The following is a 25609-nucleotide window of genomic DNA, read 5'->3' as shown; positions in this document are numbered from 1 at the left end:
GCACCTGACCTTGGCTGGGAACTAGCGCCTGGACAGCGGAACTGAGGAGCTTCCCTGCCCACCCCTTTGGGCGGCCAGCCGGCTTTCCACTCCCTCTGCTGACTAAGAAAAGGAAACTTTGTGTCTGCGGTAGATGGTGGTGAGAACAGGCGCAGAACAAACGCAAGAGGCACACGCAAGCACCCAACATCCATAGACACTCACAGGTCCACTAGCACACGGGTACAGGCATGGGCAGACAGGCACGAGCGACAGTTAAACATGCAGACTTAAGACTTAGTCCTCCTTACATCCTGTCACCCAGGGCGTGTGTGTGTGTGTGTGTGTGTGTGTGTGTGTGTGTGTGTGTGTATCTGCCTGTGTTCCCACCATCATCACACTGGGGAGGAGAGGCAAGACACTCAAAAACAGTTATTCATGACACGTACATTAACTCACCCTCAGAAGCACCCGTGCTCACATTTCTGCATACACAGCCAGAAACACTCATAAGTACACAAATGTATACACATAAATTCATTCACTCATTCGACAAGCATTTATAGAGCACCTACTGGGTGCCAGGCCATCTTAGACATAGGCGATACAGCAGGGGGACAAGGCAGACAGAAACCCCTGCCCGTGTTGCTGACATGCTAGTGGAGTTGACATTGTGATGAGAATAGCCAAAGGGAAAATAATAAAGCAGAAAAAAGGCTAGATATGGAGGGAGGTTCCAAATTTATTTCTTTTTAAAATTTTTAATATGTTCCCATTCATTTCAGAGAAAGGAAGGGAGAGGGACAGAGACAGAAACATCAATGATGAGAGGGAATTCAACCCACTGCCTCCCAAATGCCCCCCACTGAGGACCAAACCTTGACCTCCTGGTTTAATCCCTGAACCACACAGGCCATGCAGTCCTGATTTTAAACAAGGTGGTCAGGAACAGAAGGGCTGAGAAGGTGGGATCTGAGTAACAATGTGAAGGGGTGGGGAGTGAGCCACTTGGATGTCAGTGGGAACACTGTTCCAAAAAGAAGGAACAGGAGGACAAAGTTCCCGAATTGGGAAAGTGCTTGATGTGTGCTTCCCAGAAACACCCGGAGAGTGAGGTGTGAGTGAGTGAGGGGGGTGGACTTGGTAGGAACCGAGCTTATAAACAAACTAGAGGCCCAGTACACAAAATTCATGCACGGGACCAGGGGGCACGGGGGGAGGTGGGGGCAGGTCCCTCAGCCCAGCCTGAGCCCTCTTGCAATCCGAACTTCTCAGGGGATGTCTGACTGCCGGTTTAGGCCTGATCCCTGCAGTCGGACATCTGGCAGTCGGACATCCCTCTCGCAATCCAGGACTGCTCGCCCCTGACCACTCGCCCCTAACTGCTCACCTGCCTGCCTGCCTGCCTGTTGCCCCTAACCACTGGTCTGCCTGTCTATTTGCCCTTAACCTCTCGCCTGCCTGCCTGCTTGGTGCATGTCAGAGCAACTGGTCGTTCTACCCTGATGGTCACTTAGGCTTTTATGTATATAGATAAATACCTCTACATTTATACACACCCATGAGAGCCTGTTTCTTAGGTGTGTGCTTATTAGATGCATATGCCTCTATGTGTGTCTGTGTTTCAGCACCTAGGTGAGTGTGTGTGTCTGTCGGTGTGTCCAGCTATGAGTATGTGTGTTTCCGTATGTGAGTGTGTTTCTTTCTGTGTTCATGGGTATAACTGTGGGTATTGGTGTAGGTGACTTGTGTATAATTATGAGTATGTGTTTCTATGTGTGCCTTTGTATAACTCTGTATCTGTGTGTCTTGCTGTGTGAATGTGTTTCTAAGTGTGCTTATGTGTATGTGTGAGTACAATATGTATCTCTATCTGTGCATAAGTGTGTGTACAAGAGTGTGCGTGTCTCTATGTGTGTGTATGTGTTTCTGTGTATGTATGTGAGTCTATCCATGTGTGTGCCTGTGTCAGCATATATGTGTGTCTATGTGGTGGGGCATTAGGGGTGAGGCCCCCAGACCTGTCCCAGTGTTTGGGATGGAGGCCTGTGTTCCCTTCCCATAGTCTCCTTCTAAGCAGGTGCCCCTATAGGCTAGACTGGCCCTGTCAGGTGGGGCATGGTAGGGGCACCTCTCTGACACTGAGCCCCACCCTCATATGCCTTCCCAGGCCTGAACAAGACGTCTTCTTTCTCCTGTGAAGCCCATAATGCCAAGGGGGTCACCACATCCCGCACGGCCATCATCACAGGTAACAGAAGAGGGATCTGGGAAGTTGGGTGTCAGATGGTGTGGGACTGGGGTCAAAGGCCAGAGCTGGGGTAGAAGGCAGGGTGAGGGGCTTTGGGCAAAGGCCTCCCAGGTCATTCCTTCCTCTCATCTCCACAGTGCTTCCCCAGCGGCCCCATGACCTCCACTTGGTTTCCAGTCTGCCCACAAAGCTGGAGGCGGTTTGGACACCAGGCCTGAGTGGTATCTATCCCCTCACCCACTGCACCCTGCAGGTGAGACTCAGACTTTACTAACCTCAGGCTCCCCTCCAACCACACCCACAAGCCCTCAGCATCTCCCTGGATAACCAGCCCTCCCCAGCTTTTGTGTGTTGAGAGGCAGTAGAGCCTCGGGTTAAGGCTGCTGTCTTGGGTTCAAATCCTGGCTCCACTAGCTGATGGCTGCATGAGCTCAGGTAGGTGACTGTGTCTCAGTTCTCTCATCTATAAAATGGGCATAATGGTAGTACTACTGGAAAGGCTTGCTGTGGGAATTCAATAAGTAAATGCAAATGGAAATGTATAATAAACTATTAGCTGTTTTCAGTGGGGTTTTATTTATATCAGTGATATTGACTGTAGTCAGAATGGGAACCCTGAGACAGCCATCTTGGTCACCACTGGCTACCCCCAACCCTGCTTCTCACACCTCAGCCCTGACCACTCTGGGTTGTTACTGTCTGGGCGTGAGTCTGTCTCCCCACTGGACTGAGCTCTGGGAGGGCACAGCCAGGATGTCTCAGTCACCACTCAGTCCTCATTATTGCCTGGCTCAGGGCCAGTCAGAAGAAGACTACCTGACAGCTGAGAAGGGCCAGACCAGCCTTTTGCACCCAAGTTGCTCCTCCTCTAGTGTAAGAAAAACAAACACACAGACATGTGAATACAAGATCCAGTTCTGGCCTGAAGATCTCTGTGATTCGGAAGTTGGTAGGGCATTGCCCATGATAGGAGATGATAATTAATAATGGCCAACTTTCATGAGTGCCAACTATGTGTTGGGCCTTGTGTTACAGTGCCAACTATGTGTTGGGCCTATGTGTTACCCTTGTGTGTTTGTGAAATGTGGTCTGTGTTTACAACCTTTTTTCAAATGAAGGAACTAAAGCTCAGAGTAGTTAAGAAACTTGCCCAAGGTGACAGCCAGGAAGTGGAGAGGTGGGATTCGAACCCTTGTCTCACCAAACCCAAAGGATACTCCTTACTGCCTTAGAGACCCTTTCGAGCCAGTACTTGATTAAACAGCAGCTGTCTTTCTTACAATTATGTGCCTTGGACACAACCTGATTCACTTGTCATTTTAACCTTAAAAGTAGTGGTTGTCAATCTTCCCATTTTCTATTTTTTTTAAATATTTTATTGAATTTTTACAGAGAGGAAGGGAGAGAGATAGAGAGTTAGAAACATCGATGAGAGAGAAACATCGATCAGCTGCCTCCTGCACATCTCCCACTGGGGATGTGCCCGCAACCCAGGTACATGCCCTTGACCGGGATCGAACCTGGGACCTTTCAGTCCGCAGGCCGACGCTCTATCCACTGAGCCAAACCGGTTTTGGCAATCTTCCCATTTTCAAGGTAAGGAACTGAGGCCCAGGGAGAAGAAATGACCAGTCCTCCCCAATGCCTAAAGAGGATGAAATTGATTCAATCCCAGAGGCCAGGCCAATTTGGGAGAGCTCAGATGCCAGGTCAGGTGTCAGCTGTACCCCCACCCCACACCCATCCAGTGTCCGCAGGAAAGCAGAAGTGTGTCCTCTTCCCTCTGCAGGTCTCACTTCCTGCTGTGCATAGGCTGGGGCTGAAGGGTTCGAATGGGAGGGTCACAGCCATCCCAGGGAAAAGAGAAGTGGGAGTGGGCATGGGAGGCTGAGTGCTGCATCCTTGTCCCCTTTGTCCCAGCAGAGGTTCCTCTTCCTGGCTGTCACTGTGGGCCAAAGAGCAGGCAAGGGGACAGCCTCCCCTCATCCTGCTACCCACCCTTTGCCCACCTCCTCCCCAGGCCTCTGGGTGGTATTATCTCCACATGTGGGAGCCCTGTGACTTTGAGCAAGTGTCTGAACCTCTCTGGGCTTCTGCTTCCTCATCTGTAATATAGGAATGAAAAAAGAAATTGACCCCATAGAGTGGTGGTAAGAAGTCACTGAGTTCACCCAAACATGCACTTGACAGGGTGCTTGACACATAGTTAACACTCAAGAAATGTTAGCTGTTGGTGTGATGTTCAAACCAGTTTATTCTGGTGTACAGGTGTATTCCCTAGCTGTACCCCTGCCATCCTGACCTGGCCATTCCTGGGGGGCAGGTGGGTGTGCCAGCCTATGCCGATGTGCAAGGTGTGTGGAATTGGACACTTGTTGTCAAGGCAACCTCACACACACACAATACTAATAACGGCAAACACTCAATACATACGGGCACTCTTCTAAATGCTTAGGAGCATCATTTCAGTCAACCCTTCGAAGTAGGGAGACATTATACCCCATTTTACAGATGAGAAAACTGAGGTTCAGTGAGAGAACGTCTTGCCAGAGGTACCTTTAGCAAGTGATGACAGAATCATATTGTGCAGCTGGATGGTCTCCTCGCTTTGCAAGTGCAGGTGCCCATGGAACACTAGAATGAAGCTATCACACACACACACATCCTTTCAAAGTTGTGTAATCACAAGGACCACCACCGAGCATTGTCTGACTGCTCATATGATTGCATGGCCATCCCGTCCTCACACCCCTTTTCTGTCCCCAGGCTGTGCTGTCAGATGATGGGGTTGACATCAGGCTGGGAGAGCCAGATCCCCCGGAGGAGCCCCTCACCATGCAAGTATCCGTTCCCCCTCACCAACTACAGCTGGACAGCCTCCGTCCTCACAGTCCTTATCACATCAGGGTGGCATGTGCCAGTAGCCAGGGCCCCTCACCCTGGACCCACTGGCTTCCCGTGGAGACGCCTGAGGGAGGTAAGAAGGGGCTGGTGGGGGAGTTGTTGCCCTTTTCCCCCTGGACCTTGCTCACATCAGTGCCACCCTCAGCATCTCCTCTCACCCATTTACCCCATGTGGCCTCCATCTCCTTCCTGTTCGGTCCCCACTCCTCAGCACAGCACTGGCACCTCTCCCGGACCTCTTCCCTATGCTTCCGCTCCTGGGAGGCCTGCATGAGTTGCCCATGCGCATGCTCTTTGCACCCTGTCTTCACTTCCTGGGGTCAGGGAGAAGTCAGGAAGAGGTAGGGGTGCCAGCTTCCCCTCTTCCCTGTCCTCCAGTGCCTCTGGGCCCCCCTAAGAACATTACCGCCATACGGAATGGGAGCCAAGCCATCGTGCGTTGGCAGAAGCCAATGGCACCCCTGCAGGGCACTCTGTTAGGGTACCGGCTGGCCTATCGAGGCCAGGACACTCCTGAGGTGGGTGCTGCTGGCTGGGGTTGGGTAGAGGAGCTGAGAAGGAGGGAAATGGGGAGGAGAAGATGACAGGGCAGATATGGACAGTTAGTTGTACAGGTTGGGTAGTGCAGAGGAGAGCACATTGTGGGAAGGTTAAAGGGGTCCAGGGGAAGGGGAGGGAATGGCTATTTATGAATCATTATAAGTAGAGTTTCAGTGGGCATGTTTCCTTGGTCATTCATCCCAGGAGCCTCCATGTTTTACCATGACGATGTTACAGCAGATATTTGTATAGCATCTTGAGGAAGGGATGCCTTTTCTAATTTGCACAAAGTTATTATCTGTGCAAACAGCATCCCTGGGGTGGAGAAGTAGGGTGGGAAAAAGGGTGAGATTTAGAAGGGGATGGAGAGATGAGAGTGAAAGATGAGAATTCAGTTTTCAGCATAAGTACTGTGTGCCATGCACTGTTGTAGGACTTGCAGACATGGCAGTGATTGAGACCAAGTCCTGCCCTAGTCCTGTCCTAGTGGAACTGATATTTTAGTGGGCACGGGGATGGTGATAAAAGGAGTGGGGATGAAAAGGTAGGAAGAAGAAGGTAAGAAGGTATTGGAGATGAGAAGGTTTCCAGAAGGTTGGGGAGTTGAGGCCTAAGCATTAAGAACCTGGGGTTCTACCCTGATGCTAAGTCTGGATGTCCTAGGTGCTAATGGACATAGGACTAAAGCAAGAGGTGACCCTGGAGCTGCGGGAGGACAGGACTGTGCCCAACCTGACGGTGTGTGTGGCAGCCTACACCGCCTCTGGGGATGGACCCTGGAGCCTCCCCGTGCCCCTAGAGCCTTGGCGCCCAGGTAACTCCAAAGTCATGTCAGCTCCCTTCAAAGTACCCAGAAGAACCTTATCTCCTCAAGATGCTCCTGACTTGCCCTCTGCAACTTTCAGTATTGCCCCAATCTAGGCTCTGTTCCTGTCAGAATCTTACTGAGCCTCACACCTCACCTGCGTCACACCAGTCTTGCCCTCCTTGAGCATGTCCTCCCTCTGTCCTTTCTCCTCACAGGGCAAAGACAGCCAGTGCACCAGCTGGGTAAGGGCTTTGGCATCCCCTCACCTCCCTCCCTTCCCAGTGAGGACCCTATCACCACACTCAAATGCTTTACACATCCCTTTCATGTTTCTCAGACTCATCACTCTAATCCTCTATTTCTTGTTTTTATGTGGTCCTTAATGGAGGTGCCTGGAATAGCCCAGCATATTGTAGGTACTCAGTGAATGGTAGATGGGTGGATGGATGGATGGATAGATAGGTGGATGAATGGGGTGGGTGGAAGGAAGGAAAGAAGGATGGATGGATGGATGGATGGATGGATGGATGGATGGATGGATGGAACAGTGGATGAGTTATCCCCTTCACATTCATCCTTCTCAAATGTTTCTTAACAATACTCAAACATTCCTCCTACTCCCTTTGTATCCTCCTAGCACCATTCCATTCCACCTCTTATAACTCATTCCACTATCCTTAAATATTTTTCACATCTTCCTGCACTTCTTTGCATACCCTTTCCACACCAACCCACCCTCTTTTCATGTTCATCCCATTATAATTCTTCATACTTTACACATGCCTCCAAAACCTAATACTTCTCACACCTCTCATTCACAAACTCTGTGCACACTTTTTACACACACACCATACATTCCACATTGCAAACACTGAAAAACTTTCAGTCCACACTATCCCACACTCTACAACTCTCCTTGTAAACTCATCCAATACTCCTTCCATGTTACTCCCTCACTGCTAGGTAATCCTAACCCATCCCCATTCTCTGCACACACCCACACAAACTCCTGGCACACTTAGCACATTCCCATTCTCTATTTCTTATTCACCCACTCCCACCCTATTTGCACACCCTTTTTATTCATCCCTGGCTCATCTGTCCTTTCCACACATTTTACATGCTCATTGCACACTCTTCTCACACCAAAGTTAATTCTTACAAATCACTGTTCACTCCTTGAATCTAAAACTCCTTGAATACTCCTCACTCACACACCCCCAATTCCTTCAACATCCATCCACACCCTGTACACATTCCTTTGCACACTACACCCCTTTGCACATTTACTTCACTCTCATCCTCGCTTAGTGAAAACCCTTCCACAGTCATCACACAATCCTCAAAAGTATTCTTTGGTCATTTATCCCAGGAGCCTCACTGTTCTTGCATACTTATTGCACATGCCTCATATACCCATCCTACACTACATGCACTCTCTCCCCTACTCGCCTGTTTTTCCACACCCAAGTTCCCCTTCTTGCACAATTATCACATATATCACACACCCCTCTCCTAGCAATTTACTCACACCCATCTCATATTCATCAGCCCTCCTTGCATTATTTTTGTTGTGCTGTTATTCCTCACCTGAGGATATTTTCCCCATTGATTTTTAGAGAGAGAAGGGAGGGAGGGGGAAGAGAGAGAGAAACATTGATGTGAGAGAGACACATCGACTGGTTGCTTTCCGCACGCACCCTGACCTGGGCCAGGTATCAAGCCTGTAACCTAGATATGTGCTCTTGACCAAGAATTGAACCTGTGACACTTCGGTCCACAGGCTAATACTTTAACCACTTAGCAACACTGACCAGGGCCCTCCTTCCATTATTATAACCCATCCCACACTCCTTTCACACTCATCACACACTCCTCAACTGTCCTCAACTGTCCTTCCCACTCTTAAGTCACCTCAGCCACTCTACAAGTCTCATGCTCCTACTTTAACACTCACTCATATCACATTCATTGCATGCCTTGCCCAGCCCAGCCCAGTTTCCTCATATATGTGAATGCACCTATGATAGGCCTAATCAAATATATCCACATCTGCTCCCTCCAACATCACCCCCTTGGGTCTCAGGGAGATGGACACAGGGCCTTAGCCATGACCTGTCCCCCATGCCCTGACAGTGAGTGAACCTCCAGCCCCCTCCTTCTCATGGCCCTGGTGGTATGTACTGCTGGGAGCAGTTGTGGCCGCTGCCTGTGTCTTCATCTTGGCCCTGTTCCTCATCCATCGGCGGAAGAAGGAGACCCGCTATGGGTGAGTTGGAACTCTGTGAATAGGGAGGCTCACATAGACTAGAACGGAGAACTTGGAAGCAGGGAGACCATGGAGAGGCTAGTGCAGGAGGAGAGATTACCAAGAACTGAAATTAGGGCGAGGGTCTGGGAATGAATGGAAGGAAGAAGGTAGCAGCAGTCCAAGATAGGCTCAGCAAACGCTGGAGGAGAGGAAAGGCAGGATTTGGGATTGGGACAGTGCTTGCTTTCACTGCTAGTGGAAGGAGGGGGTTCCACATGGCTCTACCCTCACCTCTTCCCCATTACCCCCAGAGAGGTGTTTGAACCAACAGTGGAGAGGGGCGAGCTGGTGGTCAGGTATCGTGTTCGCAAGTCCTACAGTCGCCGGACTACTGAAGCCACCTGTAAGTGAACTCCATGCCTCATGCACTGGTTTGGGGATAATAAGTGTAGAGATTCAGTCTTCTGTATATACGTGAACCAAACGTTTCTGGAGGCCTTGGAATACTAGGATGTTAGGACCACAGACTCTAAGAACAACAGAATTGTAGAATCACACAGAAGAACCTTAGAACAATAGAATCTTAGACACAATAAATCTTGGAAGACAAAACCTCAGAGCCATAAGATATTAGAACAATGTGTTGATCATTTTAATGACAATGATGTTATGATTATGATACTGATAATGACAGCCAACCCTAACATTTCCTATGTGACAGACACTGTTCTAAATGCTCTACACATGTCACTTAATTTAATCCTCAGAGCAATCCAGTGAGGTAGGCATGTTATTCCCCCTTTACTTCACAGATGAGGAAACGGTAGCATAGCGTGGTTAAGACACTTGCTCAAGGCCACACAGCTTGTCAGTTGGAGAGCTGGGATTCTAACCCAGGTAGTTTGGCTCTGAAGTCCATCTTCTTTACTGCCTCTTAGAATTATAGGATATGAGAGAGGTAGAATAGATCTTGGCCTAAAAAATTATAGGCTCAGTACTATAGACTCTTGGGGTCTTGAAAATTATAGAATCTTAAAACTATAGGCTCTCTGTTAGAGGACTGTAGAGTTATGGAGGGTCCCAGCTCCGGAGGAGCTCAGAGGCCACCCAGTCAAATCTCTTCATCTTTCCATTGGGGAAACCTAAATCCAGGAAAAAAGGGGGGGGCAGAGTTAGGTCTCTTCCTAGCACACAGTGAGAAAGCTTCCAGGCCCCAAGGAGATTCCAGAAGGGGCTGGAAAAGCCATTAATTTAAGAGGAGAAGGAAGAGGAAGTGAGCAGGTCACACTCATCTAATGGAATCACATGCAGCACCAATTCTCAAAGTATGATCCAGTCCCTGGGGGGCACTGAGATCTTTGCAGGAAGTCCATAAGGTCAAAACTATTTTCATAATAACATCAAGATATGTTTTGCCCTTTTGCACTCTCACTTTCTCACAGGGATTCCATGGAGTTTTCCAGGAACTTTCTAATGCGTGCTGATGTCATCACTCTGTTGGTTGACAGAATGTGTGCTTATGTATTCTTATTTTTTAAAAATCTATTTGCTTTCATTTTGAATACAGTAAATATCAATAGACAGGATATCTCAAAAATGTATACACACTTTGTTGTTTCTTTTTGTGTGTGTGGTTTTTTTAATCCTTACCCAAGGATATTTTTTTCCATTGATTTTTAGAGAGGGTGGAAGGGAGAGGTAGAGACAGAGAGAAACACTAATGTGAGAGAGACACATCGACCGGTTGCCTCTTGCATGCCCCCGACCAAGGCTGGGAGCCTGTAACCGAGGTACATGCTCTTGACCGAAATGGAACCTAGGACCCTTCAGTCTACAGGCTGACGCTCTAGTCATTGAGCCAAACCAGCTAGAGCTATACACACTTTGAATAATTATTCATTCCAATGGATTAAATCTGAAAAGAAAGAAACATCAATTGAGCTATCAGCAGTTAAAGTGTGTATACATTTTTGGGAGACACTCTCTACATACCCTACGTAAATGAGAGCTCTTTGCAGTACTCCATAATTTTAAGAATGTAAAGGGGTCCTGAGGCCAATAAGTTTGGGAACTCTTCCTATAGAGCAATGAAAATGAATCAATTATAACTACGACAACTGTGTCATAGACATTGGGTTGAGTGAAAGAAGACAGACGCAAAAGAGAATACAATATGTGATTCTATGTTTATAACATCCCCAAACAGAGAAGGCTAATCTATGGTAAGAGGGTCAGGAAAGTGGCCACCCCTGAGAGGGTAGGTCATGGTCTGTTCTTGACCTGGGTGCTAGTTAGACTGCTGGGTTGGTTTGTGAAAATTCATTGAGCTGGTCACTTATGATTTCTACCAATTATATACCTCAATAAAACTTTAATAAATATTATGAACAACTGGTATGGCAGAACACTAACCAATCAATGTGCCCAGTGATGTGAGATTATGTGACAGGCTCCAACCTTTTAGGTGCCCCTCTTGGGGAATATTCAAGGGGTCTAGAGGAGGAGCTAGGGTGGGAGTGGAGGGTGCTCAGGACAGTAGTTATTTTTGAATAAATGCAGAAGTATCTCTGAGCATGTAAATGTCAACCCAGCTCTATGGCTCTGTCATCCCCACTCCCCATGCAGTGAACAGCCTGGGAATAAGCGAAGAGCTGAAGGAGAAGCTGCGGGATGTGATGGTGGACCGGCATAAGGTGGCCCTGGGGAAGACCCTGGGAGAAGGTGAGTCCCCCTGCCCCCCGAACTAAGGAGTCCTTCACTTCCCCACGTCCCCCCAACCACATGAAAATGCAATCCCTATGAGCCCCCCTGAGGTCAGTGTCTCCCTCTGGTCCCCTACAGGAGAGTTTGGAGCTGTGATGGAGGGCCAGCTCAACCAGGATGACTCCATCCTCAAGGTGGCTGTGAAGACAATGAAGAGTGAGTCTGTGCACACATCTGGGACCCCCATCCCCTAGCCTATCCTTCCCAATGCCCCAAAGGAGGCAGAAGAGCAGAAGAGTTAACAGCAAATTGGCTTTACCACAGAACCTCAGTGTTTCCAGGCAGGAAATGAAGTCCATGCTAGGTACTTCAACGGGAGAAATTTAATATGGTGAAATTACTACAAATGTGTAGGAAGGACTGAAGGAACACCTGGGAGCTGTGATGCAACCTGGAGATCAGCAGCAGCAGTAGTCATTCCCACCTCTAGGCCTGAAGGGCAGAGGGAGGAATGAGCAGGATTACCAGAGCCCATGGCCAGGGACGCCTGTCAGGGTTTGGGAATCACAGAGTTAGCAGAAACCTCGTGGGAGCTTGAAACACAAAGGAGACACAGCCACCACCAAGGAAATACTGGAAGCCTTACAAGACCGGGTGAAATACCCTGGCTTCTCCCCTCCTCCTTCCTGCCCACCTGCCAGTCTCCCATTAGTGCTTCCCATTGGCAAAGTCCAACAACAAACCAGTAAGAAAGGGAGCCTGGGAAATGTAGTTTTCAAGGGCCAGCCCTCTGTGATACATAGCAGAGCAAGAAAGATCTGAAATGAGGTACGCCTGGCTTCATCATTTACCAGCAGTGTTATCTCAGGCAAGTGACTATCCCTCTCTGAGCCTCCCATTCTTCATGTGGAAAAAAGGATCATAATAGCCCTACCTCCTAGGACAGTGGTCGGCAAACTGCGGCTCGCGAGCCACATGCGGCTCTTTGGCCCCTTGAGTGTGGCCGCGAAGTTTCAATCGCACTGTACGTGCGCGCCTGCAAGTGATATTTTGTGGAAGAACCACACGCAAGGGGCCGCAGTTTGCCGACCATTGTCCTAGGAGGTTGTGAGAGAAAGCACTTAATGTTAGGTGTGGAACATAATACATGCAGTTGATGTGGACTGTGACTATACTATTTACACCATCAGAGAAGGTGCGAGCCAGTCCAGGGCCACACAGCACAGGAAGTCCACAGCAGGAAATCATTTCCATACAGGGAAAAAGCATAGAGGGTCAGGCTGGAGGTGAGGGAGGAACAATCCTTTCTGAATCACTGGGGCCAAAAGTTTGGGTTATGCAGTCATCACTTAGTCACTCACTCAGTCGTTTTTGAACATCTCCTATGTTCTTGACCTGCGTTTCAACCCCATCTGTGTGGCCTTGGGCAAGTCACTTTGCCTCTGTGAGCCACTTTCCTGAGCTGTAAAACAGGAAAAATCACACAGACCCCACCCTCCACCCCCACTGCTATTGGAAATGTGTTGGGACATAGCCTACTGTGGTGTGTGCACTTGGACCCAGAGCCTGACTTTGAATTCTGCCTATTCCTTCTGCAAGCTGTGTATGCCCTCAGGCAGGTTCCTTAACCATTCTGTGCCTTGGTTTCCCTCCTTTAAAATGGAGAAAATAATAGGAACACCTCAGAGGATTAAATGAGTTAATACATGTAAAATTCTGAGTATAGCACCTGGCACTTAACAGTCATGTTTAATGAAGAAGAAGATGATGATGATAATGAAGGAGAGGAGGAAGAGGGGAAATACTCCCTTCCCTGCTTCCCCTCTCATCCCCTCCTTCTTACCCTCCTTCCTCTCTCCCCCAAGTTGCCATCTGCACAAGGTCGGAGCTGGAGGATTTCCTGAGTGAAGCTGTCTGCATGAAAGAATTTGACCACCCAAATGTCATGAGGCTCATCGGTGAGGGACAGCAGGTTTAGGGGGCCTATAGGCTTTGTGGAAGCAACACTAAAGGGAAGATCCCTCTGGCACTGGGAAGATCAAAGCTCCAAGCTCCCATGTTTCCCCCTCCCTCAGAGTCAGCAAACTGCCCCCTCCTTCTCTCCCTCAGCTTGGAATGTGACCTGTGACCTTTCCCAGAAATAGCTGAGGTCCCCAGGAGGACTGGGGAAACATCCTTGGGAACAGTGTTGGAAATGTCTTCTCTGAAGCTTGGTCCTTGCCACCCCTAAAACAATTTGGAGGCTAGATTTGAGGGAGAGGGACAGACTGAGCTGGGAGAGGGGGTGGCTTCCCTTTCTGTCCAGCTGGAGTGACAGGGTTGCCTGGGGGACTCAGGCGTCTGTTTCCAGGGTTCCGAACTAGATGGCTTCCCTGCACCTGTGGTCATCTTACCTTTCATGAAACATGGAGATCTACACAGCTTCCTTCTCTATTCTCGACTCGGGGACCAGCCAGTGGTGAGGGCATGTAATCATCTACAAGTTTTAATAATCTACAAGTATTAATTGAGCGCCTACCAGGTACCTGGTGCTACTCAGACACTGGGAAGACCATGGTGACCAAGAACTGGCTCTCATGGAACTTTCTGCCAGTGGGGGGACAGCAATAAACAAGTTAACAAATAAATAGGCAAGATGATTTGAGTACTAGGAAGGAATTATAGAGTAAGAGGAATGAGAGGAGGCCAGGCAATTAGTTTGGATAGACAAGGAGGTCTCACTAAGGAGCGGAGCCAGCCGCTGGGAGGTGGAAAGATCTGGGAGGAAGCAATCCTGAAGGGAACATGGGCAAAGGCTTGAGGTGGGAACAAGCATGGCTTGTTTGAAGACTAGAAAGGAGGCCCCTGGAAGGAGTGTATGTCAAGGGCAAGAACAGTAGAAGATTAAGTCACAGAGGAAGGCAGAATGGGATTATATAGGGCCTTGTTAGAAAGGGTTAGATTTAATTCTTGTAGCCATGGAAAACCATTGCAGGGCAGAGCTGGGCACACACAGGAAGGAAGGAGGGATGGGTCTCAGGAACTCAACTGACCTCTCTCCTGCCCTGGTCCCCTAGTTCCTGCCCACTCAGATGCTGGTGAAGTTTATGGCAGACATTGCCAGTGGCATGGAGTATTTGAGTACCAAGAGATTCATACATCGGGACCTGGCCGCCAGGAACTGCATGTGAGTGTTGAGTCTTCCAGGGACACCCTAAACCCTATAGGGAGCTCCTTTCCTCCTTCTCAGGATGAAAGAAGGGGCTAGACACACACACACACACACACACACACACACACACACACACACACACCCTTTGCACAGGTCAGAATTCAGGACTGGGATAGAGAGGTCAGCAAGAGGATTGGGGAAGGCTTCCTAGAGGTGATGGGCCATGAACTGAAATCTTAAAGGAGCATTTGAATGTGGAGAGAGAAGAGGCAAGAGGGTGGGCTCAGTGGGCAGCATGAGTGAGCAAAGGGGCAGAGGTGACCGATGAGGGTGACATTTAAGCCTCATTTCTGTCCCTCTCTATGCTGAGTGTCTTGTCTGGGGCTGCCCTTGGGGAGGGGCCAAATTGGATAAGGAGACTAGACCCCTCCCCCCATTAATGGATGTGTGTGTGTGTGTGTGTGTGTGTGTGTGTGTGTGTAAATACAGGCTTAGAATATTAGTCTCATTACAATGTTGGACTCATAGAAATTGGAGCTGAAGAATCAGAGTATCTGTTATAAAATGTGTAAATGTTCACAACTCTCAGAAATATAGAAAATATTTTATTCCCCCCAACACTTTTTATTTTGAAAAAATTTCAATCCTACAGAAAAGTTGAAAGACTTGTATAATGAACAACCATATACCCTCCTTGTTGAGATTTTGCCATTTTCCTCTATTCTCTTTTTCCTCTCTCCCCTCAACCATTTGAAAGTAAGTTGCCAAGATGGTGACCCTTCACCCTAAATCTTCAGTAGGTATTTTCTAAGAATAAGGAATTATGTCTAAGTAAAAACAGTAAATTCTGTTATCACATCTAAGAAGATTATCAATAATTGTGTACATAATCTAATATCCAATCCATATTCAAATTCTTCCAATTGTCTTCCGAAATATCTTTAGGGCTATTTTTCTCTCTAAAACAGGACCTATTCAAGGTTCCCACATTGCATTTGATTGTTATGCCCCTATAGTCTCTCTTATTTATTTATTTTTATTTTTATTTTTAATTTATTGTTTCTCAATATCAACTTTTTCATTTTTATTTTAAATATATTTTTATTGATTTCAGAGAGTAAGAGAGAGGGAGATAGAAACATCAACAATGAGAGAGAATCATTGATCAGCTGCCTCCTGCACACCCCCTACTGGGAATTGAGCCCACACCCAGGCAAGTGCCCTTGACTGGAATTGAACCCAGGGCCTCTCTGGAGAGCCAAGGTGGGAAAGATACTTCTCAAAATACAAATACATTAATATAGAAGGAACCAGGACAGTTTTAAGGGCATTCATATTCCCAAACCTTCCCCACCTTCTCCCCAGCTCAGGGCCCTAGACTCATAGAGACTGACCCTCCATCCCCAAAAGAAAATCTGGAAAATCTTCTCCTTTCCCACAGGTGAAGGGCTTAAGCAGGGCCTCGTCTCAGCTGGCTTCAGCCTGAGCCATGCAGTCTTCCAAAGTATTACCCTGGTCATTGTCGTGTAATAGCATAACTTCCTTAATGTCTTTCAGTTCAAAGACCATTTCCTTGAATTTGCTAATTAATTGAAGGAACTCCATCATATTGTCCTCTGAATACTGATGTATTTCCAGAGCCTCTTCCACTAAAAGAGGGTCGAAGCCCTTCCCACAGAGCTGTCTGTATACAAAGATAGTCAAGAATCTGCTCAGATTTCTCTCCTTTCCTCCTCTTCATGGCTCTCAGGACATACTCATATGAGTAGCCCAGGTTGACCACTGTCTCCATGCACTACTGCTCACAGGGGACAGCGTCTGCAGGTCAGAATAAGACTGGGGACAGCTGGGAGTGTTGGGCACTTGTGACATTGAGAGATTAGGAGGTGTGACCATGGGACTTATATTTGGAGGTGACGATTCTTCTGTACACACAGACAAGACAGAGAGGGAAGGCATCTGGGAAATCATATCGGAAAGGGTCAGGTTTGGTACCTCTGTGCCACTGTCTAAGTTCAAAGCTGAAAGCCCAAGGTTTTGAGGCCCATTGAGCTCACTGGCACTGCTTTGGGTGGAAGGTTTTAGGGAATTCTAGAACGTGCCATTTCGGAGGCAGAATGTGTTAGGAAAGTGCTTGCTAGTTTGGCTGTCTTTTGATTGCTGTCATCAGAGTTAAGTTTGGGGAAGGACAGGGATTTGATATTGCTTATTGCAGGAATGGGGGGGAGGGACACTTTGGAAGACAGCAACATCTTTTCACAGTTGCCCAACTGTGGTAAGGTCATAAAGCCATTGGGTTTATGAAGAAGCTTGAAATCTAGTGTTGCCTGCTCCAGGGATGCCTGTAATACAGACCCAGAGCCTCCTCTAGGCAAGTTACTGTCCAATAACAGCCAGTGGTTCCTACCAGAATGTTTCTCAGCTCTTCCTTCTCATCAATAATTTTTAACTTGAGATTATCAAATGGGCCTTCTTCATACTCAAAGTCAAGAGGATTGAAATCTGCCTTTGTGTGGGGTGAGCTGAGAACTTTCTGTTTCGTGGCACTGCTGCTGACCCAAGTAGGGATGAGGATGCTGCTGTGCTGAAGGTGGCAAGGATGGGGTTAATAAGAAGTGGCACCATGGCTGTGCTGTGAATCTTGGGGAGGCTCATTTTGATATCTCCTTCGGAACCACTCTTAGAATTCACTTTAGCTTCTGCTTCCTCAACCTTACCCTCTGCTTCCCGCTGGGCTTCTTGGATTTTCTTAATATCTTCAGCCCACTCAATGGCTTCATTTTCCAAGGAGAAGTCATGCTGTACTTCTCTGACAACCTGCAATCAGGCAAGGAGAAGCCAATTGGTAGACCAACTTTAGCTGGTGTTTTGAATTTGTCTCCGATCTTAAATGGGACATCATCAAAGCAACTGAAAGTCCCATGAAAATCTGCACTCAACTTAGAAACCATTTAGAACCTGAACGCCACTGCCACCGCAGCTGTCCCAGAAGCCGAACGGTGCTGGCACCACTGCCAACTGCCTAGGTTTGGTCCCCACTGAGCTCCTGATGGCCCCTCGGGAGAGCAAACACCACCACCTTCAACTCTGTTGCCCCAGGGCTAGGTCATCACCACAGCCACAGCCAGTACTACAGTCACCATCTTGAAGTCCTCCTCCCCTCACTGCTCTGCTGTCCCTTATCCTTATATGTCACACAAATGAGACCATGCAGTTTGTACTCCTTGGTGTCTGGCTTCTTTCACTCAGCATGATGTTTTTGAGATTGGTCCGTGTGTGTGTGTGTGTGTGTGTGTGTGTGTGTGTGTGTGTTTCAGTGGTTTGTTCTTTTTTTTGTTGTTTTCTGTATAATATTCCTTGTATGGGTGTCCCATAATATTCTGTTTCTTTAATCTGTGCGCTGATTCCATGGGTGTGTTTGTGAAAATTCAGATTTGTGCATATATATTATACATCAAGAAAACAGTTTTGTTTTGTTTTGTTTTCAAAACAGATAATCAAACTCGAGGAGCTTAGGAAGGACTTTAGAATCTGGCAAAAAGCCAGAGCTGGGAAGGCCCTCAGTAGCTTTTTGTCCCGCCCTCATTTTATGGAGGAAACAAGAAGTAACACAGTTCCTTCCAAATCTGGGGCAAGGAGGAGAGACAGGCCCGAATCCCAAGCAGGACAGCCAGGGTGAAGATAGAGATGTGTCTGAGAGTGAGAGTAGGCTTCCTGGTGGAGAACTCATGTCATGACACTGTTCCTCTCCCCAATCCTGGCAGGCTGAATGAGAACATGTCCGTGTGTGTGGCAGACTTTGGGCTCTCCAAAAAGATCTACAATGGGGACTACTACCGCCAGGGACGTATTGCCAAGATGCCAGTCAAGTGGATTGCCATTGAGAGCCTGGCTGACCGCGTCTACACCAGCAAGAGTGATGTGGTATGTGCACCTCTGATAGGAGTGGGTAACAACAGGAGGGTGTGGCCTCATCATCTCACACTGTCCCCATCTCACAGGGACCTGTCCACTTGGGCTACTCATGTCTGGGTTATGGTGAGCAGTGTTGTGGACATGCGAGGGATGTGGACAGGTCCATGTGTGCATGGTGGCCAGTTCTACGTAGGACATATAGACAGTTAAGGTTATAAGAGGTGGTGGTAAGTATGTATACATGTATATAGGCAGGCTGTGGAGGGTGACACATGAGAGTTTGTGTCCATTAAGTGTATAAATGTGTGCATGGGTGAACATATCTGTGTGCACAAAAGTTACCTCTATGAGGGTGTACCTGTGCCAAAGTGGTTCTGTGAATAGCTGTGATGCACCCACAAAGATAGCTATGTGCACATGTGTACGTAAATGTGTGTTCAGGGGTGTCTTTGTGCAGGAGAAACACTCTAATTTTCTCCCCTCTGCCCTCCACAGTGGTCCTTCGGGGTGACAATGTGGGAAATTGCCACTCGGGGCCAAACCCCATATCCAGGAGTGGAGAACAGCGAGATTTACGACTACCTGCGTCAGGGAAACCGCCTGAAGCAGCCTGTGGACTGTCTGGATGGACTGTGAGGACCCTTAGGACCCCCTCCCCCATCTCCACTTAATCCCAGATTTCACTCCAAAACATATCCAGGACCCTATAAAACCTGTACAGAATCCCTCAGACTGTTGAGGAGGCCACCTGTCCTCCTCACCACTGCTCCACAGCGGTGTTAATTAGCAAAAGGTGCCCTTTCCTCCTTTGCCTAGTGCATGGAGTGCAGGCTGGATCAGCCTCCTCAGCCAGTTATCCCTGAGCAGTGAATAACTACACAATCTTACCTGGGGGCTCTGTCTGTGAGACTCCCCCCCTCTCAAAGAATTCTAATCGATCCCAGACTCCTAAGCACCCACGCTTTCACCAGATGCTCTTCAATCCCCAGGACCCTCTGCAAAATCCTTCAGGTTGTTATTTTGAGCTTCCCCAGACCCTCAATTCTCCTCTAAGATGTTCTCGGGCTTCTTTAGGACGGTGCTTATCAAACTTCGTCACCTGTTGACACCCAGAGAGCAGAACATTTATCCAGCATGATGTTGCTGGGCCAGGAGAGGATAGCCTGGGGCTGCAGACTCCCCAGGTCCTCCTTGCGTGTCCAGAAGCTGAAGGGAGCAAGAATAATAGCTAGTGTTTCTATAGAACTTAATCAAAGGCACTGTTTTAAGCACTTTGCATATATTAACTCATTTGGTCCTTAAAATGGCCACATGAAGTATTATTATTCCTATTTGCAGGAGAAGAAACTGGGGCCCAGAGATGGTAAATCACTTGCCAAAGGCTGCATAGCTAGTGTATTAGTTACCCATACCCCCAAATCCAGTAGCTCAAAATAAGAAGCATTTATTACCTTCAGTTTCTGAAGGTCAAAGTCTGAGAACAGCTTGGCAGGGTGATCCTGAATTAAGATTTCTAATGACGCTACAGCCAAGATTCAGGGTGATTCTGAGTCAGGGTTTCTAATGAGGTTGCTGTCAAGATGAGGTTGCAGCCATCTGATGATTGGGACCTGAAGATTGTTTTCAAGGCAGCTCAATCATATGGCTATGGCAGGAGGCCTTAGTTCTTTCCTATGAAGACCCTGCCATAGTGCTGCTTGAGCTTCCTCACAACATGGTGGCTGGCCTCACCCAGATGAGCATCCTATGGGAAAGAGCAAGGAGGAAACCACAGTGCCTTTTACAGGCTAGTCTCAGAAGTCACACACAACATCACGGCTGTAAGTCAGAATCAAGTCAAGAAATCCAGTCCACATTGAAGGGGAGGGAAATTAGGTTCTACCTTTTGGAAAAAAAGAATGTCAAAGAATTTGAACACATATTTTAAATCAACACATCTTGCAAGTCTTTGATGCCAGTCTGTTCTGGGGAGCCACACTGGAAAGCTCTGCTGTAGCAAGCTATCACTAGAATACCATCCCATACGTAGAGGGGTTTTCCAATACCCTTTCCAGCTCCCAAGTGTCCCAGAGATCCTTCAGAAACTCTTGAGAAGTCTTCAGTCCCCATAGATGCCCCCAACTGTAATAGTTCCCTCCAGCCCCATGAAATGTCCTTGGTCCCCTGAATGTCCTCAATTTCCCCCTAACTCTCAGAATGTTCCCCTTCTAAGTCCCTGCTCAGCCTCTCACCCCTCACTCTGCTGTCCTAGGTATGCCCTGATGTCCCAGTGCTGGGAGCTAAACCCCCAGGACCGGCCAAGTTTTTCACAGCTACGGGAAGATCTGGAGAACACACTAAAGACCCTGCCACCTGCCCAGGAGCCTGATGAAATCCTCTATGTCAACATGGATGAGGGTGGGAGTCATGCTGAACCACTTGGAGCTGCTGGAGGAGCTGACCCCCCAACCCAGCCTGATCCTAAGGATTCCTGCAGCTGTCTCACCGCAGCTGAGGTCCATCCTGCTGGGCGCTATGTCCTCTGCCCTTCTACAGCCCCTGGCCCCACCCTACCTGCTGACAGGGGCTCCCCAGCACCACCCGGGCAGGAGGATGGAGCCTGAGACAACCCTCTGCCTGGGACTTCCTCTCAGGACCCAAGCTAGGCACTGCCACCTACGTTCCCATTCCAGACCTTAACCCCAAATGCAGCTCTCTCTTCCGACCAATTCCACTTCCATCTCACACAAATCCTCTCGCTTTCTACATCTTAGTGTCCCGTGTGTAAAAGGAAGGGGTTGGACTGCAATCCCTAAGCATCCTCCTAAGTCTAACATTCCAAGATTTTGGATTCTAAGGTTTAAAGAGCCTTAGGTTTGAAAGAAGTTATGAGTCTTAGGTTCTAAGGACCTGAAATTCCAAATTATCTAATTTTAAAGTGCTAAGGTTCTAGACATGAAAGCTCTAAAGTCTATATTTGAAAGTTCTGAGATCCTACGGCCCTAGATTTTTCTGTTTTTAAAATTCTTGATAAAATCTGTAAGTTTTGGGCTTCTAAAGTTCTGATTCTAGGCATAGAACTAAGACTCAATGATGCTAGATTTCATTTTCCTTAAGGTATAAGACTCTAGGTTCTAGAATTCTATAATTCTAGACATAGAGGTTTTAAGGCTTAATGTTCTAAAATTTGATGTTCTAAGCCTCTTAAGAGTATAAATCCCTTGGCTAACTCTAGACTCTAGCAGTGGTTCTCAATCTTCCTAATGCCGCAACCCTTTAATATAGTTCCTCATGTTGTGGTGACCCCCAACCATAAAACTATTTTCGTTGCTACTTCATAACTGTCATTTTGCTACTTTTATGACTCATAATGTAAATATCTGATATGCAGGATGTATTGTCATTGTTCACGATCCGCAGGTTGAGAACCGCTGCGTCTAGAGCATAAGGGCTTCAAGATTTTATCCTTTCAAGTTCTAAGATTCTAATGATGATGCCCTAGCTGGTTTGGGTCAGTGGATAGAGCATCGGCCTGCGGACTGAAGGGTCGGTCCCAGGTTCAATTCCGGTCAAGGGCACATGCCGGGGTTGCAGGCTCAATCCCCAGTGTGGGGCATGCAGGAGGCAGCCGATTAATGATTCACTTATCATTGATGTTTCTATCTCTCCCTCTCCCTTCCTCTCTGAAATTAAATTTTTTTAAAAATTTAAAAAAAAGATTCTAATGATGGTCAATTAGAGTTTCTAAGGCTTTATGATCCTTGAAGCTCTTGTTATGAGATTCTGGATCCTAAAGATCTAAGATTCTAAATTCTGCAATTCAAAAGTTCTAAGAATCTACAAATGGAGGTTCTAAAGTCTAATGTTCTCAGATGTGATGTTCTAAGACTTAGTCTAAGAACCTAGATTCTCTGTGTCTAAGATTCAGGATCATATGTTTCAAGGTCCTAGATTATTAAAATCTAAGATTTTAATATTAAGTTCTGTATTCAAGGCACTCTAGATTCTATTGGTCCAAGATTCTGGGTCCTTAGCATCAAAGGTATAAGACTCTACAGTTAGTTGTGATTAACTAGATACCAACGTTCTAATAATTTCTAATGTTGGACACCTTTAGGCTCTATGTTGCATTCTGCCTTTCTAGGATTTTAGTTAAGGGTCCAAGAATCCATGATTCTAAATCTTAAGATTCTAGGCACTGCAGTTCTAAAATTCAAATGTAAGGTTTTAAAGGTCTACAGGTCTTGAACTCCAAGGTTCCAAGGTTCTAACTTTATAGTATTCTATGTGACCCTCCCGAGCCACCTCTGCTTCCTCCTCCCCTCATGTGGGGTTTACCCCCCCCCCCTCAAGCCTGTGCAATGCATTAAGGATGCCTCCTTTCACCAGGGGACAATCTTCCTCCTTTTGGGCCATGCTGCCCGCACCCTGAGCCAGTCCCTCATATCCCCCTGTACAGAGTGTGGACTCTGACACTTCCAAAGGGGCTTATATCACATAAAACTTTGTAACCACACTTCTATCTCTTGTCTCTGTCTACAATCATGTGATCTCCCTGGAACTCAGTTTCCCCGTCATAAAAAGAAGGGTTTGATGGGATCCAGGAGTTCTCCCCTTTTAAAGAAGGTAGAAATGAACATGCACACAGACAAAAAGTCACACAAAGAAAAGCAGACTCTTCAAAACCCCTACTGAGGAATAGGCACATAAATACAGGGTCACATAGAGGCACCCATTAATGGGCATACACCTGGTCACAAACACAGAGATACTGAAATTCAGACACATAGAGCAACAGAGACAAAATTATAGACACAAACAAACATGATGCACAGGCAGATACTCACCAACATTAGGAAGAAACTAAAGTAACACAGAGTACAGCTACACAGAGACATAGAGTACAACAGGTACTCACAGACCCAAACATTCAGATTCACATAGCAACACAGGCACAGGATATCGCCAATAATCTCCAGCCCACAAAGGAACTCCCGCCGAGACAAGCCCACACTGTTTTGCATGCAGGGCGGACACAAGTTCCTGAGTGTGTCCCACCGCAAATGGAGGAGCCCTTGGCAGCGCCCGGACGCCCCCCGGTGGCAGCTCCTGGACAGTGACAACAGTTCAATCTGGGCCGCAAACTTTTTTTAGGATAAATCTGTGGGAAGCTGGGAGGAGAGAGGAAGTCAGATGTTACATTGGCCAGGGGCGGGGTGTCTGGATTGGAACCACCGGGCCCACGTGAGTGTCTGTCCGGCTTCTGAGTGGGTGCTGTGTGTCTAGGTTGCTGTAGTGTAAACTTGTGTTGTAATATACCCCGTGCCTTTATCATTTGGCGCCTCCTGCCGGTGCAGATCTTAGTGGGCATATCTACACTGCAGTTTGGTGTATTGTCCCTTGAATTGATACATGTGATCTGATCTCAACGTCACATGTTTATCTTTGCTGTGTGTGCCTTTGTCTACATAGAGGTTTTGTGTGGCTTTTGTGGGTTTAAGGTAAGGCTCAGTGGGCAGCCGGCGTTTACATGGGTATCTCAGTTGTATATCTTACAGAAGTTTTGTGTCCGTTCAGTTCCAGGCGACAGGTGGTGCAGGGTTAGATACTGTGAAACTAGCGCTCATATTTAGCTCAAACATACAGGCTTAGCTACCACCGACCTGTGTGTTTGAGCTTGTCAGTACAGACGCCAAACAGCCAGATATACTGAACAGCAATTTAAAGGATTTGGGGTAGAGACCCGAGAACTTCTGGAGGCTTTTCGGAGGGAGGGGGCGGCGGAGGGAGGCTCTATGGTCGCAGGCAGAGCACCCATCGGAATACCAATCATAGAGGAAGATGGCAGCGAAGCTATAATCGTGGCAGGAGGCGCCCTGAGATTTACTTTCAAGGGGAGAGGGTGCGATTTCCTTTACAACTTTTCTCACGCTCTTAGTCTAGCCTCTATTATCAAACCTTCAGGACTCACTGAAGTCAACTAGTATTTCCAGATCAAGAATAACTTATCTAGCCCAGCCGGAGTGACTCAGTGGGTGAGCATCTACCTATGAACCAGGAACTCATGGTTGGGTTCCCGCTCAGGGCACATGCCCGTGTTGCCCCCTCGAGCCCGTGTGGATCGTGCAGGAAGCGGCCGATCAATGATTCTCTTTCATCGTTGATGTTTCTTCCTCTCCCTTCCTCTCTGAAATCAATAAAAGCATTTAAAAAAAAAAAAGAATAACTTATTTACTTAATCACTAGCTCAAGTACCTCCCTCCACAGTGAAATTTGTGAGGCTATCCGCTGAAGAATAGCCAATCTGGTTAGTTTTTCCTAAAGCGACCCAACTGTACGAGCTTTGGTGAGATAAGACAATAATTGCGATTGGTGGACAGATTGTTTTGAAACCGCCCTAACGGCAAGGGGCGGGTTCCTCGTGAACTCATCTCTTTCCGGTTTCTTAAAGGCAATAGTGAAAGAGGGGGGTGTCTGTTGACCCTCCACTTCATTGGTTCTAGTGAGTTTACCCGCTTGGACTCCTCTAGGGGCGGGAGATTTAGACCAATCAGGATATGTGTTACAGAGACAACAGTTTAATGCTGGGGCTGTGCAGGAAAGGCTGTGAGGTGCGTTCATTCTGAGATCTCATCGCTGATTGGCCTAAATCCTTACTCCCTTTACCTCATTCGACCCTACGGGAGCGAGTGCAGGGTCGTTACCCAATCACCGTGCGCACCGCCTCCCGCCTCTTCCCGCCCTCCACTGGGGCCGCTGAATCGACGTAGGCCAACGCTTCCTCCCCGGCAGCTCCTGCGCTCTTTCATCGACCAGCTTTTGAAAGGCACTTTCTGATTGGCCGAGTCTCGGGCCCGCGCCCGTTGCTCCCAATGCGGTGGCCAATTGGCACCCGCGTTGCACAGCATGGAGCCAGGGAGGAGGGGGAGGTGGCGGCGGCCATTTTGAGTTGCCGCCGCCATTGGAGTGAGCCCCCCCCTTTCCCCCTCGCCGCCTGACAGTAAAGGTTTAAGGGGGACAGGGCCCTGGGAGGCCGGGCCGGGCTCGGGGGCCACCCCGGGGGCCCGGGCCATGGATGTGCGCCGTCTGAAGGTGAACGAACTTCGGGAGGAGCTGCAGCCGCGGCCT

At 47.9% G+C, this 25609-nt stretch overlaps 1 protein-coding gene and 1 pseudogene across 4 annotated transcripts in view; one reads left to right on the top strand and one right to left on the bottom strand.

Annotated features, from left to right (window-relative positions):
• AXL (AXL receptor tyrosine kinase) overlaps positions 1–21766 on the top strand; it is a 27430-nt gene extending 5664 nt beyond the window's left edge. The window contains exons 5-20 of one of the 4 annotated variants that reach the window (XM_006771869.2): positions 2150–2230; positions 2368–2483; positions 4997–5207; positions 5513–5652; positions 6338–6488; positions 6698–6724; positions 8619–8751; positions 9045–9136; positions 11359–11454; positions 11575–11652; positions 13302–13394; positions 13773–13894; positions 14493–14602; positions 18352–18511; positions 18998–19134; positions 20754–21766. In XM_006771869.2, the coding sequence (XP_006771932.1) occupies positions 2150–2230; positions 2368–2483; positions 4997–5207; positions 5513–5652; positions 6338–6488; positions 6698–6724; positions 8619–8751; positions 9045–9136; positions 11359–11454; positions 11575–11652; positions 13302–13394; positions 13773–13894; positions 14493–14602; positions 18352–18511; positions 18998–19134; positions 20754–21105 (2099 nt within the window). In that variant the 3' untranslated portion in view covers positions 21106–21766. The remainder of the gene's footprint in view (positions 1–2149; positions 2231–2367; positions 2484–4996; positions 5208–5512; positions 5653–6337; positions 6489–6697; positions 6725–8618; positions 8752–9044; positions 9137–11358; positions 11455–11574; positions 11653–13301; positions 13395–13772; positions 13895–14492; positions 14603–18351; positions 18512–18997; positions 19135–20753) is intronic. The other 3 variants (XM_006771870.2, XM_015569208.1, XM_015569209.1) reach the window with 3 other exon arrangements.
• Positions 16030–17548, bottom strand: LOC102775172 (annotated as a pseudogene).
• Positions 21767–25609: the final 3843 nt, after the last annotated feature.

The sequence above is a fragment of the Myotis davidii genome, unplaced genomic scaffold (assembly GCF_000327345.1).
Source record: "Myotis davidii unplaced genomic scaffold, ASM32734v1 scaffold386, whole genome shotgun sequence".
Lineage (NCBI taxonomy): Eukaryota > Metazoa > Chordata > Mammalia > Chiroptera > Vespertilionidae > Myotis > Myotis davidii.
Note: the sequence above shows the minus strand (reverse complement) of the source record. Positions and strands in the feature narration are given on the sequence as shown.